General features: G+C 43.9%; 1 protein-coding gene across 1 annotated transcript; it reads right to left on the bottom strand.

Annotated features, from left to right (window-relative positions):
* Positions 1–4,530: 4,530 nt before the first annotated feature.
* LOC137790003 (transmembrane protein 100-like) lies at positions 4,531–10,944 on the bottom strand. Its single transcript, XM_068583920.1, has 2 exons — positions 7,582–10,944; positions 4,531–7,462 (listed from the first exon to the last, which is right to left on the bottom strand). The coding sequence occupies exon 2, from the start codon at positions 7,248–7,250 to the stop codon at positions 6,762–6,764; it is 489 nt and encodes a 162-aa protein (XP_068440021.1). The 5' UTR covers positions 7,251–7,462; positions 7,582–10,944; the 3' UTR covers positions 4,531–6,761.
* Positions 10,945–16,475: the final 5,531 nt, after the last annotated feature.

Here is a 16,475-nt window from a genome sequence, read left to right as displayed (position 1 = left end):
TCAAGGTTAACTGGTATTGTGTTACTATTTGGGTGCTGCCTTGCCCGGTGATGTGTCCTGTAATGGACGGCTGTTCGGATACACAATGGCTATTCTTTAGCAGGAAAAATACGGTCCACAGTCTCTTTTTTCGAGCTTAAAGAATCGATTGAAGAAGCAGCTATCAACAGGAGGGTAAAAAAAAAGAAGGCATTTATGGTGTTGTCTGCCTTCCCCTGGGAGTTGCACACAGCTACAATTTTGCTCTTTTTAGCTGTGTGCTTGAATTCTAATCATCTGAACTTTCACCCTGTTTTCCTGCTAAACTCTCACCTCTCAGCTCACGCAGAGATACTTGAAAGCACCTTTCACCAGATGGAGGTTCTCTCTGTCCTCCAGCGGGGACCTGGAGTTCAATCAGTCCGCCAGCATCGAAGATGTTCAAAAACCTTAAGGAGGTCAAGGAAGTGACATGAAGAAAAGACAGAGGAATAATAGCTACACATATGTATGTATAAGATCAAAATGAGTATTCTTGATGATTATTATTGTTGTATAGTATTATTACGATGTCGTAAAGGCTTTTCACCCCTCTGTATTTTCTGTTAAATTTCACCTTTTGCTCATTCGGGGGGAAAAAATGAGTATTCAAATGTAATATTCAGATTTTCTCCAATAGAAAACCTACCGGCCCGAGCCTAAAAAAGGACCGATGGCGAAGCCAACTAGCATTTCCGGCATTGCGCAGAGTTTAACTTTGGCGAAGTCGCAGCCACAACTAACAGCGCGTGTGGTTGGCCTCGCGCAGCAATGCCCACATTCAGCACGAATATATACCGCACTCAGGCAACGCAAAAATGAAATATGAATCGAGATGCCGTTACCGATTTACGCTTGCCTGCACACGTGTGACCCGGCCATAAAGGGGGTAAAGTGTGTGCAGCGATTGTCATCTACAGATCATGAGAAAAAAACCACCGAGGGCATCACATGAAATGAGCTCTCTCTGTGTGACGGGATCTGAGGAATGACTTTTGCATTAACACTCCATTAAAATAGAGTCATGCGGAGGAGCTGACCTTACAACTTTTGACACCCGCAGCTGCAGTGAAATGTGGTGAGTTTCCAACCGCACAATAACGAGCCAAAACCTTTGACACCTGACCTGTTGCGAAATGAGTGTCAGTCCATGGCTGGCAAAGTAAAAAAAAAAAAAGAAAAAAAAAAAAAGGTGCTAATGAGATGATTTGTCCGTGAAGCTGAGCTGTCGCCGCGGAGGAGGAAAGAGGAGAGCATAAGGTTGAGGGAGGAGGAGAAGGGAGAAGCAATCAGCCGAGGAAGCACAGAGTGACATCTAAAGGTGATTTGAGATAATTTACTGAAGCTTCAGCCCGATGTTTTCTCTGCAGGAGGAAATCCAGTGCGAGATCAATCAGGAGAGACTTCCTTTTTGAGCGAACAATGCTTCATGACATGATGAGCATGACGATAAATGGTGAAGATTCCTGGGCAATTAGACCCCTTTGTGATGGGGTAGTGACTCCGCGGTTAGTATCGTGTGGATTTGATATCATGATCGACTTCGGTGAAAAAAAATCTCGTTGGTTTAAGTCGGTGGGAACTTAATTAGGCGACACCAGTCATGATTACAATCTTCCACTTAATTATATCCCATTTTATTTAATCTAGTAATTAAGAACATATTTTTTGGGGGGCTTCTTTTCAGCATCCAGCAGACAAAGAACAACATTAGCGCTTAAATGCACGACTCACTTTACCAGCTAACGGTATTTGCAGATTTTTTTCCGGTGAAAATGGCTGCCTGCTGAAAAGGCTGAAAATGATGCTGATGAGAACGAGTAAAACAGTAAAAAGCAGAGTTGTGGCTCGTCCAAATGAGCAAAGCCCTCAATTCAAACTGAATTTGTTGTCATTTTTTCGTTGCCAAGTTGTGTAATTTACAAACCACAAGAAATCAATATAAATGGACATGCAAATCGAGCAGTTTGATGTGGGTCTGAAACAATAACCAAATGCATATTCACCCTCCATCCTGTGTCGACCTGCTAATTATAGTGAAAATGTTTAGTGCAATGGGACTAATTCTCCACTATCCCTCAAACCCATTTTTCTCTCAACCGGCGGTCCCGCCCCTCTCGCTGTCTGTTTCCCTCGCTTTCGACATCCCAGTGTATTTTTAGCTCCGTCCGGGGGGAGCGGGAGAGAGAAAGAGAGAGGGAGAGAGAATGACACAATCCCTAATAAATGGGTGGGTGAGTGTAGGAGGAGGATGAGGAGGAAGAAGAAGCGTGGGTGCATTCATGATGGCTGCTCATTTGAATATTCATAGAAACATCTGCGATCACAAAGGTGCTGAGACGTCGATAAACGCGGATGCATCAGTGGACATCAATGGAGCCCACCGACACAGAGTTTTGGATGACGGGCTTGACTAATAAGTGGTGCACTAATTAGAAGTTATGTGGGACATGCAAATGTGATGGTGCCAATAGAAGCTGAGATGATGTGTTCATGCATGAGTAACAGCAGAAAGGAAATTGGTGGTGGTAGCACTGAACAACGGGATTGGAGGTCGCCAGTAATCTTGATCTCGCCCCGCTCAGTTGCAATCGAGTTATGTATTACCTGTAGAGGCTGGATAAAGATTTATACTTTTTTTTTTTTTAGACTTTAAGTTTTGTCATTAAATCCTGTGGAGCTAGCATTAGCAGAGCATGTTAGCAGATCATTGATTAGTGTTAGCATGTCTTTGCTACATTAGCTTCTGAAGGTGTACTGAATGTTGAAAAATGCTGCTTTTTCTTCTTAATGATCATAAATTACAGATGAAACATGGGTCACAATATACAAGCATGTACCCATTGTAAATGTGACCATGATAGCTTGCTGTTGTTAGCACTTAACATTAAGCTGTTCCTACAGCTGCACACAGCCGCTAGCGTAGCAATGCCCTCGACATATGAGTTAATATCACGATCAAGTGTCTTTGGTGGGATCATCAGAATCAGGAACATGTAGCAGAATATTGAAACTCTGAGGTGTTATTATACATGGATAAGCATTAGCACATACAATAAGTCTCTTGAAATGTGTTTCCTTCATTTTATACTGTTTTGTTTCCTTGGCTGGAGGTGATTTTGTTACGTCCCACGCACTGCTCAACAAATAGTTAAATGATACTACATAAAAAAAAAATTAAAAAGTAAACTGATTTATTTTCAACAAGTTATTTGATCAAATTTGTCATTTTGATCATGTATATTGTATTTTTATAATCCTATTGAAAATGTCTCCCTGAAATCCATCCCCCTGTCATTCTGGGGTAACTGCCCCTTTAAGAAACCCTCTGACGTTTTCTGTGACATGAATATCATCAATGTGCCTCTCTTCACTGAAGTATTTACACTTTTTTTTTCATAATTTTCATTATATTATTACATTACATTTCATTTAGCTGAGGCTTTTATCCAAAGTGACTTACAATAAGTGCATTCAACCTTGAGTACAAACTCAGAACGGCAAGAATCAGAAAAGTACATTTTTTTTCAATAAAGTCAATCTACAGCTGTCAGTAAGAGGCATTTAAGTGCTACTAGAGTGCTACTACTGCTCTACTTTCCTTATTCAAGGTGTAGTCATCACATATGATATGTATAGTGTCATATTGTCCAACTTATCATGTCTACTCTGTCATAGTAGAATAGGAATTTATTTAAAAACCAGAAATTCAACACATTTTTGTTGAACAGTGCAGTTCCCTTGGAAACTAAATCATGTTGCTAACTGAAGGTCCACTATGTGCTTGTTAAATGCTAACATTAGCCAGCAATATAGAGATATTGTGCCTTTAAGAGTGCCTGATTAAATGAGCTCAGTCCAACAATTATTTTTCCTGTTAACAGTCATTTCAAATGTCATGTATGCAACATTACACATATGAAAGAAAGAGGCCGCTGCATTTCACATACTGATGAAAATTGACCTTCAAAAGGGCAGAAGCCGGTCTGAAAGATATTTAAATGGTATTTTTATGATATGGAAGAAGTCATCTGAAATACCATATGACATAACTGATTGAACCCTGTGTTTTATATCTATACTATAGCTACAAAGCTAAAATGATCATACATTCCAACATCAATTTGTAATACTATACAAGTGTTTGTTCTTAAACTGAATTGGATATATTCTATATTAAATCAGACACTAATAGCTGTAGCACATCTTTTTTTCCAACCAAAAATGATTTTGCGCTGGTTCGGGGTACTTGGCTAGAAAACCTATTTCACAGAGGGAACATCACTGAAAAGAGGTTGAGAACCTTGTGTGGCAGACATCAGTAGTGATGCTGTAGGAGAATATATGAACACATACTTCCCACGTGCACCACAGAAGCAGTAAAAGGGTCAGTTTGGGCGATATGTCACATCACTTTACAACACTCTGGCTTTACTAATGACCCTAAATGGCAGCTCAGCAGCAATTTCCCTGCAAGGTGAAAATAAATGTGGAGCTTGTTTCCAAAACAGATTTTTTTTTTTTTATTTAATCCAGTGCTTCAGCATTTTACAGTAAACAGAAAATGTACACACATTCATGAGAGACAAAAGAAGAAAAGTCTTGATGAACATATTTGGTATTTCTGGTTAGGGATCCGTATCAAAGTGTGACTGAAGGTATTTTCGTGGACACCATAACACTCACGCGGACTGAAATAGTACTGAAATATTTTTGCCTCTCTTGGGCTATTACTGGCACCGGTGGACAGCTTACAATAGCTGCACCTTACAGGGAAAAATTAATGTTGCAAGTAAAAAGGCACTCAGAGAAAAGCAGGGCCAATGAACTCAAAGCAAATTGACCAGTTTAGCATCGGATTTGTTGAATTTCAATACCATGGACGTATATTTAAAGTTTGGCTAAAAAAATACAATCTTGTGAAAGATAAAAAAACAAAATTACTATAATTAAAACCCATTATGTTCTTCACTGTAATGGAAAAAGTTGGTTTCTTCATAAAAGTTGGTTTCCTCATTTTGGAATGAAACACTTACAATTAACACTCACAGCAACACGGTTTAAACAATACAACCTGAAGGCTATTTAAAGAGAAAGGAAACCGCATCGGATAGATACATACTGTACGGTACTGTACGCCTGAAGTTGCTCTGTCTACTGGAAATAGACGATAAATAAATAGTCTGTACAAGGATGTTTATAAGACACTCACTGTTAGAGGTACATTCAGAAATGTGGCTACACTCTCAGATAGACACAGTACCGACAGTATTCATGATATGTCATCAACAGGAATGCACAGTATTTCAGAACAAAGGCATGGGCACGCGAGTGAACACATCGACGCTGTAAGAGGGATCATCTTTGATCTTCTTGGTTTGGGTCTGTGAAAAGACACGGAGGAAAACCAAGGGGAATAGATTAAGTGTAGCTTTGGTTCCCACAAACACACACACACACACACACACGCACGCACGCACAGTCGCAACTCCATGCAAAACAAAACATGTGAAGCCAATTGAACATTTTATCAAAGAGATAGAAATCTATATCACCGATCAGATACAATAACGTCGCTACAGCTGATGGGAATGCTGCTGGGTCTTCCTCCACACCGAGTCACCTGCTGCGAAAGCCCAGACACTATCAGGAGTTACTGTGGGTGACACGCTGCTACATTGTGAGTCCATGAAGATTTACGCTTCCTTCAAGGAACCGTTTCCAAAAGAATCGCGAGTTCAACTTCAGAGTCGTACGATTCTATTGCGTGGTGTTCAAGAAAGGACAATATCAAGGACGTAAAGGCAATAAGACAGGTTTTCACAATAGCTACAGTACCACTCCACCACACAGCTAACCCTAATCCAGTCGCCCCTCCAAATAATAGTGGTAATCCATTCCTTGGAGAGCGGGAGAGTGGAGGCTGAAAAGAAGAAGAAAAGAAAGGAAAAGAATTTCCCTCAGTGTCCAGTGCTGTTGCTCTGTTTGGCTCTGCGGGAGGCGAGGGTCCGAGTAATCAGGCCGTCGCGCGCTTTGTCTTGGTCGGTGTGTGTTTGCTGAAGCGCGTCAGTAATGGGATTTCCTCTCTCGATGTAGAATCGTCTGTGAAAAGGTCCCAGTGTGCTGGACGGGCGGGAGGAGGAGGAGGGGGAGGGGGGGGGGGGTTATTACCACCGAAGCTTAATGCTTTTTCGGAGTGGTGGTTTCTATTGATCCGGCACAGCCGGATCGTGGCCACACAACGGCGGCGGCAGGGGAAAAAGTGGTGTCGACCTTTTTGTGCATGATCACACAAAATTGGACCGCGAGCAGAAACATGCAAGAGAGTGCACGTGTGGAGTGATTCACTGTGGGGGATGTGTGAGGATAAGAGCCGGACGCACTCCTGACAGCTAGTCCAGCTTTCTGTGAACTGTACAGCTAAACTGGCACGCTGGTTTGAGGAGTGACGCACACCTTAACCCTGTGTGTTTGCTCAGCGTGGGGATGACGACGCTAAACCGGCCTTTTTCCTGGATACACATATGTTTTCTTGTCTGAGTCGACACGGTCTCAAAGTTTCCCCGGCACAATTGTTTAAAGTCAGACCCTCTTTGTTGCTCTGTCCCTGTGCATAGAAGAGAAGCATGGATGTCCCGACATCAAATCCTTCTTATTCTGTTCACCTTTCTCGTTCAAAAAAAGTCCAACCTGAAGCGCTCTGTCCCGACGAACAAGAAGCTGCCTTGGGGGTGTGGCCGCCATCACAACGTGGCCTGGTCGGCGGCGAAGAATCCGGCTTCCTTCTTTTTCCTCTTCCTCAGCCGGTGGGCCCTCCAGCAAACGGCCGCCACCAGCAGCATCACGACGCCGGCACACAGCAGTGCCACCGACACCACTTTGGTCTGGAGCAGAGTGTTGAAAGTGAACGTCACCCCGGTGCCCGCCATGCCGATCACCAGTGATATCACGCCGAACGGGAACACGCAGCGGTACCAGGACTTTTCTGTCCCGCCTGTAGCCTGGGCAAGTCTCTCCAGCGTGAGGAGGGACTCCGGAGGTTTGGCCAGGTCTCTTCCGTCACTTCCATGCCCCCCTCCTCCTCCTCCTCTTCCTCCTCCTCCTCCTTCGCAGCCATTCAAACCCTGGTTCTGATTCTCGGAGTCCTGGGGCAAGGTGTTGGCCTCGCTGCTGTCGCCGCAGTCAAGGTCCGGGTGAAGGACCGGGGGCTGGCGGCCTGAGGAGCAGCCCATCCCGGAGCTGCTGTCCTCGGGTAACGATGTGAGACAAGCTGCCCGTTGGCGGCAGTCCTCCCGGCGTGCGTCCCGCGGTCGCTGCTGACGCTTATGCTGCTACACGGGGGGTTCTCGAGGGCTGGGCCATCAACGCCAGGGTTGCCGCTGTTGTTGTTGCTCTCAGTACTTGCCAGCATGCGCCCGCAGCAGGAGAGGTATCGATAGAAGATCTAAAAGAAAACAGAGTAGTGGGTGAGATGAATGAAATGGCAGAATAGCAGAAGATTAAAACATTTTTCAAAAATGATTGAAAGCATGAAGAGGTGAAATATAATGAGGATGCACTCACCTATATTTTAAGAGTCTATTCATGGGTGAATGGTTTTAGTGCAGCCTCCCGTCTCCCAGAGCTGCTCGTGGCAGGAGCAGCAGCGGCGATGTGTGTGTGTCTGGTGATGTCCACAGACTATATAATCACAGAGGGGAAGAGGAGGGGCCTATGGGAAGTGGCAGACGCTGTGCGAGGCTCTGATTGGTTCCCTCGGCGAAGCGGTTTTCTTTTTTTAAGGGGAGGAGAGGAAGGGGGGGGAGCTTAACCGTTCAGCGGTCTCATTCAGGGATATTAATTCATTATTTAGTGTGAAGAGGAATTTGAGTTGTCCCTTTGGCGGCGCCTTGTCTCGGGGTCTGCTGAAGGCTGCCGAATTAAAATGATGCTGGCAGGAAGCAGAAAAACATGGAGTGTGACATTGCCACAACCATTGCAGTTTTGATCGCAAACGTGCTGTCAGCATTGACTTCCTGTTGTCCCCTGCTCATGCATGTTGCACTTCTTTTTTTGCAGGCTGTGCGAGATTTTCACTTCAGGGAGGTGACGCGATATAAGTACTGCCAGGTGGAAACTTCGCATCTCCAAAATGTGAACACCGGGCTCATCTCTAGCCTGAGGGGGGTTAGCGCATGCTCCATTCCCATAGAGAAGCATGACATTAGCTGAGATTAAAGAAAAGCAGCCAATTTCTTTTTGGCAGCAGCGCCATGTGATTCGGGATTGGAGAGAAAAAAAACACCCACGCCGCGTTAATTGAAAACACGGCTCTCCCCGTTGCCCCTCGACATGTGCGTCATCCGTGTTCCCCTGGACAAAGACGCGACAATCGGCATTGTCACGGTCGCCGTCCTCGTCACATTTCCCCCATGTATGTCCCCTCTTTTTGGTCACGCTCCCCTTTATCCTCTCAGACAATGACAGTGAGACACATGAGCCCTCGCTACGCCTCCCCGAGGACAGCTCGTATCACCAACAGAGCCATCAGAGCATCGTGTGCGTGTACATCTATATTCTCCACGATTGGCTAGAGGCAAGGAAATCTCCAAATCCACAACGTCTGCAGCAAAGATCCCACGTCTGATTATGGCTGATATCTCGCAGGCACAGCTGCTCCGAGGGAACAGTAATCACATTGGTTGAATTAAACCTTAAATGCTGGAGCCCCAGAGCCCGAGTTTTCTATTACTGAAGCCCAGGGAAAATAGCAAAAGGGTAAGATTAATGATATTCAGGCAGAACCGGAGTCTGGGCACAGGTATTTATTATGCAGCCCCATCGATGATGACATTTCTTATTGAGTTAAATAATGTAGGTAGTATTGTTTGTACCTGGAAGCCATTGTGTTACTGTTTGTAATTAACAGCGTTAATTGTCACTGACTTGTCCCAGTGTGTCATGCCAGTCTGCAACTGTGATTAATTCAAGGGCACGGAAACTTGAACGCTAGAATGAAACGCTGTCGTTCGTATTAGGTAATGAATTACAGCTGCGCTTCTGCCGATACGTCATGTCATATTGTTTGTAGTGAAAATGGCCCACTGGGGGCCAATCAAGCTTGAATTATTTGGTAGGCTGCAGCGGATTGTTTGAAGAGGCGATGGACCTTTGCAGGTTGAAACAGGTTTTGCACAAATGTTCCTTTTTATTTGAGGAGTCAGCTGCTAATCCTTTTATCTTACGACATCGTTGTAGAACTTGTACATTGTCACTTACTAAAAATAACCTCAGACTTTGGTATGGCACAGAAAAATGTACTTTAAAGGGTTATTAGTTTTTGCAGTCAACATTCATATGTTTGGAGGCTACATGTGCTACATCCTGTCCAAGCAAAAAGGTGCTACATTTGGCACCTTTTGGCGATGTCTGAGCCGGCGGCTACAGGCTAACAGCATTCACGGTTGCTTTATAGCATTATGTACTCAATACGTTATACACACTGACATTTCAATTCCTGTACACGTTTCGGGAACTTCTTTGCTGCATGACATGTTTATTTTCTGGATGTTTTCTTTGACAGATTGCTGGTGTACAATTTCTAATGTTCACTATAGATGGTAATTCAGTAAATGTATATTTATCACTGTAGTTGTGACATTCAGTTTTTCAATCACCTGGTTCGGAAACGTCTCATTGGAGACCTCCCGACTCCATTCATTTCCGGTGTGCCGTCTCAAAGACCTGCCTATTGCCGGCTCACTGACGAGGCCTGCCTGCACACCTGCTGGTGATTGGAGCCACCGTTAAAATCGTTAGCTGCACCTGTGCTTTTCCAATACATGTGAAAAAAAAAGAAAAAAAGAAAAAAGAAGTCCACAACGAGAGAGGTCCGTGATGGATATGATTATCATTGTATTAACGCTACACTTGCTATTAAATTACCAGAGTCTCAGGTTGTGCCGGGTGGTGAGTTCAGGGGTCGGTGTGCCAGCCAGCGAAGCTGAACACACTAGCTTATCTCATATTAATGTGGAACCAACACAGTGAATAACTGGGCCCTTGGCAGTGGGCCTTGCCGTTGGATTAAAAGCCTCCAAGTTCATCTGAAGGTTAGCTTTACTCGTCGCGTGTGTCACAACCTGCAGGTGCTCTAAAGCCCTGCCTTTCATCCTTTTCCCCCTCCATTCTCTTCAGTATTCTGTGTTTGGTTGTGCTAATTAAAGCATTAGCGGCCTCCAATGTCATTACTGTACTCTGGGCTGTTGATCTGTTGATATTGTGTTTGCACTTCAGCTTGAGATCTTGCTGGACTTTGAGCCTTTTTCAGTATAATGTGGTCGTCATCTGATTGTTGACGTTGGTTTTGAACATTTTGAATAAGTTTAGTTAATAAAGATGTCTTTCAAAGACGAAACTGGTGTAATCGTTGCCATCCGTACGTCAGCAACACATTATTTATTTTATTACTGCCTATTGGGAGTAAGTTTGCCGCCTTTTTGTTGTCACTCGTGAGTTGATGACGTCCCATCTGGCCTGACGCTGAGGTAAGCAGCCTCCATAAAGCATCTGCAGAGAAACTGCAAAAATGCCAACCATGTTTTAATGGACCTTGTCTGGCGCATGTTTCTGTCCGTAAATGTCCTGAAATGCCCGATTGTCTTTTCCCAGACAACATTTGTTTACATTCTGTCCTACAGAGGAGCCTTTCCGGAGGAAAACGAAAGGCTGAGATAACCTGATCACTTGCGTCGGAACTGGCAGGCATTATTGTGCCAATACCTTAACGTAGCTTAAATGGCTAACTTGGTGCTACGGGTGGTTTTGTGGGTGTCTTTATTTGTGGGAGAAGGTCGTTCTCAGAGCAGTTAGCGGCCTTCAATAAGGGATGTGAGTCCTTCAACACACGTGGAGGGGGGACAAAACGGAGGAGGAGGAGGAGGAGGAGGAGGAGGAGGAGGAGCGGAGGAGGGCTATAGAAATATCTTACACGCTACTGGCCGCCGTGCTGCCGTCACACATTCAAGCATTGCAACAATGAGGAGCTTTGTGACGAAGATAGGCATGCCCAAAAACACATGCCCGCCCACCCACCCACACACACACACACACACACACTAACACGCATGAAACCACGCAGCGTACACACATCGACACAAACGCAGATTCCTTGTGGGTCAGTGGAGCTGTTTATTGTTCATCAGGAGATGGACTGAACAGGAAGTCGAAGCAGTAATTTGGTGTTTGGGCATGAGTGTGTATGTGTCAGCTAATGAATGCATGGTTGACGGTACCAATGCACGGTATTTCTGTTAATTAAAAAAGTATTTGTGCAGATGAAGAGATGCAGAAACTGAATCACAGGCGTTACATTTCACTGTCACAAATGTCCACGTCGAATTACAGAAAACAGCTTCAAACTCAACTGTGATTCTACAGCATACCGACTGTAATATACAACAATTGCTTAATACTGTAAAGTGTTATAGTACAGTGCTGTATAGAAAAGGCAATATACTGTTAAGTGTTCCTATGAACAATTAATTACCGGTCAATTTATTACTGACTTGCTAAAGTTATCTGAAAGTGTTAGCATGGGTGCTAGTCACATGCGGTTAACAACAATTCACGTTATCAGTAAAAAAAATAAATACAATACAATGTTAATTCAACACAAAATGACTGAACACGATAATGCTGACTTTGATATTCCATGACACATTGTTCAGGAAAACCACTTTTCGGTCCGCTTCAGTCAGAGTCCGTTGAAAATCGTCTTCTCAAATTTCTTCTTCTTCTTCTTCTTCTTCTTCTTCTTCTTCTTCTTCTTCCATCCTGAATAAAACTGATCTAACTATCCTTCCACAGTCTTTATGTTAGGAGTTTGGGACTTGATGCAATGTGATTTTGAAGAGTAATGGGCTGACTTAGTCAACTGAAAAAGGAAAAAATACTGCAGTAGTAGATTTGACAGTAGCGTACAGTTAATTTATTTTTCTTCCAAGGCGTCAACTTTTACTGTATTCAACTGTATTTTTGAAAAACAATACATTACTGTTGAGAAATTGTAATTGGTAACAATTTGTAACCCGTTCGATCCTCAGTCTGCATGTTGAAGTGTCCTTGAGCAAGACACTGAACCCCCAGTTGCTCCCCGGGCGCCTCTTGGCAGCACGCTGCTCGTTAGATACTAAGGATGCGATGAATGCAGAGAAAGACCATTTCTTCCAACCTGAGCAGAATAATGCATGTGATAGTGGTGACATTACCGCCTAATCGGCATGTTTACCTGCACAGAGTTTAATCCATTACTCACTCTGACTACACAGATATCGGGAATATATTCAAGTATGATGTTAGTTCTGTATAGTATGGTGTTTCCATGAGGCCCAGGAGGGATTTGCATGATTTCCTATCTCCTTCTGAAAGTATTTCGCGAAGGGAAGAAAGTTTTCATAGGAAATTAGAAGGACTTTTACTTTATTTTAGCTGTATAGGCATTAATAACCGTTCTTTAACCATGATTTAACCTGAAATCAGCCTTCACGAGGGATGAATAATTGGAAAAATGGAAGGGCAGTATTTAACATATTTTTGTATGGCGTGCCAGAGGCATATGTGAACACAGTGAGTTTGTATATGATTTTGATTTGGTCACGCCCAGACCAGCAGCTTTCTCTCTGTCTGTTCCGTTGGGAACAAGCCAGCATGCGGCCGGTGCAAACAACCGAACCAGCCATCGCTACAGGAAAAAGACTTGTATACTTGTGGTGGGGCTTCTGCATGGCACGGGGCCTTCCTGGAAGGATAGCATGCGCCAAAACTGATCTTCACTATAATTATGATTTGCTGAATTAATGACTTTCGGATTATAAAGGAAGACAAGAGGCAGGATAGTGCATCATCCTGCAGGTGACTGCCGTGCAACCAACGTTTCTGAATCAAATCTTTCATGATTACAAGGCACGCTTGCAGAAACAAACATAAAACATTTCCCCTCCCCTCCAGGTGTCCCAGTCGTCCTCAAGATGTTATACTGATGGAAGGAGCTATTCACCCTGATTTATTTGTAAAATGAAAGGATGCTGTAGCTCAAAGAGGTAATGCAAGGATGTGCAACTTATACTAAACAGGTTCAGAAGTAGCGAGTCATTTCGTCTCAGCAATTGTTTTTTTTAAATTATTTTCTGTTTTTCGAATGGAGTCATGTAAATTACACATTAGGCAGACCCCAGGAGGAGTAGCTGCCGTTCTTTCAGTAGCTAATGGCCAACAAAACTATCCAACAAACAGACATTAAGTTGGTGCATTGGCAGGTTGACTATCGCCTTGGGGTTCATGCTGTCAGGCCCATCTGGCAGCGACCGGTGCCAAATCATGGCCTGTTTCGCTTGTGTTGCCGCCCACCCACACCTTGAAATACTATGAGGTCACCACTTCACCCTTCTTGTTTCTCTCCCTTCATGCAGTCGTCTCCTGCTCCTTCTCAATCATGGTACCCCGATGGTGCAGCTGGGGTCATTTATTAAGGAATTACTTTCTTAACATTGTTGACTTCAAAGTAACCAGATTACAAATTAAGTTCATTTTTGTCTCAAACGTTCAGCGCACACAAATTATACGACTTGCGGTCGTATCTTTGGGCTTTGAGGACACTGACGCTCATGTTCTTGGCGTTTTCCTGCAAATTTGAATTTTATAAAAACGTACATGTTTGGTATTTAAATGGAAATATGTTTGGAGGCAACACATTTATAGCCGCATTGGTTAATAATCAAACTTCATTTGGGATCATTTGGAAGCAGCAGAGCAAACTCTCAACACATGCTATCATCGCATGAAAGGGATGTAGTGGACATGTTAGCAATCAGTTACACATTCACTCACGAGCATTTATTTGAAGACGTGTTTCCATCGGGCTCTTTGGCTGTTAAATGCGCCACTTTGTTCTCTCGCTGGGCGCTGGCTTGGTTTGTCTGTTGTTTGAGGCTGAAAACAGCTGCCTGCTGTGGCCGAACAGTGTTGATGGGAGCGGTGAGACGGAGCCAAAGCGGTAAAGCTGCGGGCCAAACCAACACCGCGAGCTGAACATGCTCCGTCGAGCTGAGAGGGAGAGTGGGAGTCGTTCCCTTTAGCTTCACCACGAGCGACAAGAAAAGGATCGACGTGGCGATCCTTGTAAACATATTGATAAGTGCTGCTTTCATTTTGACTACCTCGAGGACAACAAATAAATAATAATGGGAATGTTGTGCACTGTGATTTCATTTCCACTAATGAGGTGAACGCTTTGAAACAAGTTTACAGAAAATAAAACTAATCAGATATTTAAATATAACTCTAAATCGAAGCCTTTGCCACAGGCCTGTATCAAGTTGCACGGATGGTTTCAGCACCAGAAATAACAAAACACTTCACCTTCATTTAATTGGGGTCAAGACAAAAAAAAAAAGTATCCTGTGAAACATTCAGCAGAGAATTTATTCAACAATTTGGATGAACTCGCCCTTCAAGTCTCAAGCAGAAATAGAAAACCCTGGTAAAAGTACACGTTACTTCAACACAATGTTCTGCAATGTGTTAAAGGCCACCTGCAGAAACTTCAGCTCACATTGTTTGACAAGAATAGAAGCATAACGGAGGTCATTTAATGTCTGTGAATTACCGTTTGAACGTCGTCTGAACCCACCTCCTTTGGTTTCGTGCACGCAGAGGAACAACACTTATTTTATCTTACCTCCCTTCCACCTGCGCGATCCACATCGATAACTCTAACGCCTCGCTTGTAAGACACAAATTACAGTGAATTGGCAAAGAATCCCCAAAATGCTCCTTTAAAGACTTACAATAACAGATAATAAGACAATGAGGGAAGCACGGACAGAGAATCGCACCACTCCACACAAAGAAGACCGCACCAGCACCAAGATAAGGGAACAAATTCAAATAGATAACATGAAATATATCCCTGACGCAGAGAAGATGAGTGTAAAGAGAGGCGGTTGGTGGGGAGAGTGTGTTTGGTTGTTAACGCGTTTCGACCACAAGAGAAAAAGATAAGAATGACAACCGTGTGTGGGTGATTGTGGGTGTTGTGTTACAAAGGCAACACAAAGTTTCAATTATTTAAAACGAAATCAACAAAAAGTTGAAGCTGTTGAGAGCAGCAACTTCCTCCGCAGTGTCAGTCGAACATGTCTCAACAGAATCAGGTGGTCAAGTCAACCGCCGTAACTGAAGGTGCTATTTACGTAAGTGCCAACAACACCTACACACGACACCTGTGATGAACATGCTCGCTGCTTTGCGGACCCCATTCTGTCAGAACAAGTCACTCAGTGGGAGCTGGACGGCTCACATCTTTTGGCCTTTTCACGGCATTTGTTGACGATCAGGAATGTAAAGAATATCACGAGACGTATCCATTAAAGGAATATCTGTGTGCAACTTCTCCACTTTAACTCTAGATAAACTGAAGTGGCACCTAACCTCAGGACAATGGAATAGTAGTAATATAGTGGTACATTATTTAGAAAAGTGTCCTAAGTGAGAGACCCTGTACAGGTATCTGTTGGGGGGGGGGGGGGTGATGTTCGGACAGGGATCTCTCTCTCTCTCTCCGGCCAATCACAGGAAAGCAGCGTCCGTTTGGTGGGGTTGTGGCCTGTGATTGGTGGAGCAGGGGGAGAGGCGGGTTTTTCGGGGCTAGTACGTGTGTTGTGGGTTGCTTTTAGGAGTAGTGTGTGGAAAACGCTGAGTGAGCTAGCGTTAGCGAATAGCACCATTACCATATCAGTTGTGTGTGAACCTTGGTCTAATAAACCAACAAGTGAATGAGACTGACGTCTGTGAGTCTTCCTGCCGTGGACGTTACAATATGAAATGATCTGTGTGTTCTGCCTCGCGGTCGCAGTTCCCATTCACGACGGGTCACAGTGACCTTTGACCTCAAAAAAAAAAGCAACATGGATGTTTGTGGCATATTTGAAGAAATTCCCTCAAGGCTCAGAGGGATCTTTTTCATGGGGATGGGACCTACTGGATGTCACAATGCCCTCGAACTTTGACCTCTGACCACCCAAAAAAAAATCAAATCGGTTCATCTTTGAGTCCTCGTGGACACATCTGTCCAATTTGAAGACATTTGCACAAGGTCATCAACCAATCAAGTCTTGCGTAACGCATACAAAACATACACAATAGCGGGGAACAACACCGAGGCGCTGTCGTCCGAACAATTCGGCAAACTTTATTACTCCTTTCAATCGTGACAATGGCAGCGCATCCATCCGTCTGTTCTCGCCTTCCACAATGAAAGCCTTGATCACTGCGACCCCCTTCAACAGAGAGAATCCATCTTGCTAAAAGGAAAATAGTGAAATAATTTACTGCAGATGGCATTTATATGTAAATCTACAAGCTCTTCAGAGACCCCTGTCCAGTTACCTCTTTGATTTAATGGCCAGTCCTCTTCTGGA

Source organism: Clinocottus analis, unplaced genomic scaffold, assembly GCF_023055335.1.
Source record: "Clinocottus analis isolate CAN_PGR_092001 unplaced genomic scaffold, fCliAna1.0.p SCAF_19, whole genome shotgun sequence".
In the NCBI taxonomy this organism is placed as follows: domain Eukaryota; kingdom Metazoa; phylum Chordata; class Actinopteri; order Perciformes; family Cottidae; genus Clinocottus; species Clinocottus analis.
This window is presented reverse-complemented; position numbering and strand designations above follow the sequence as displayed.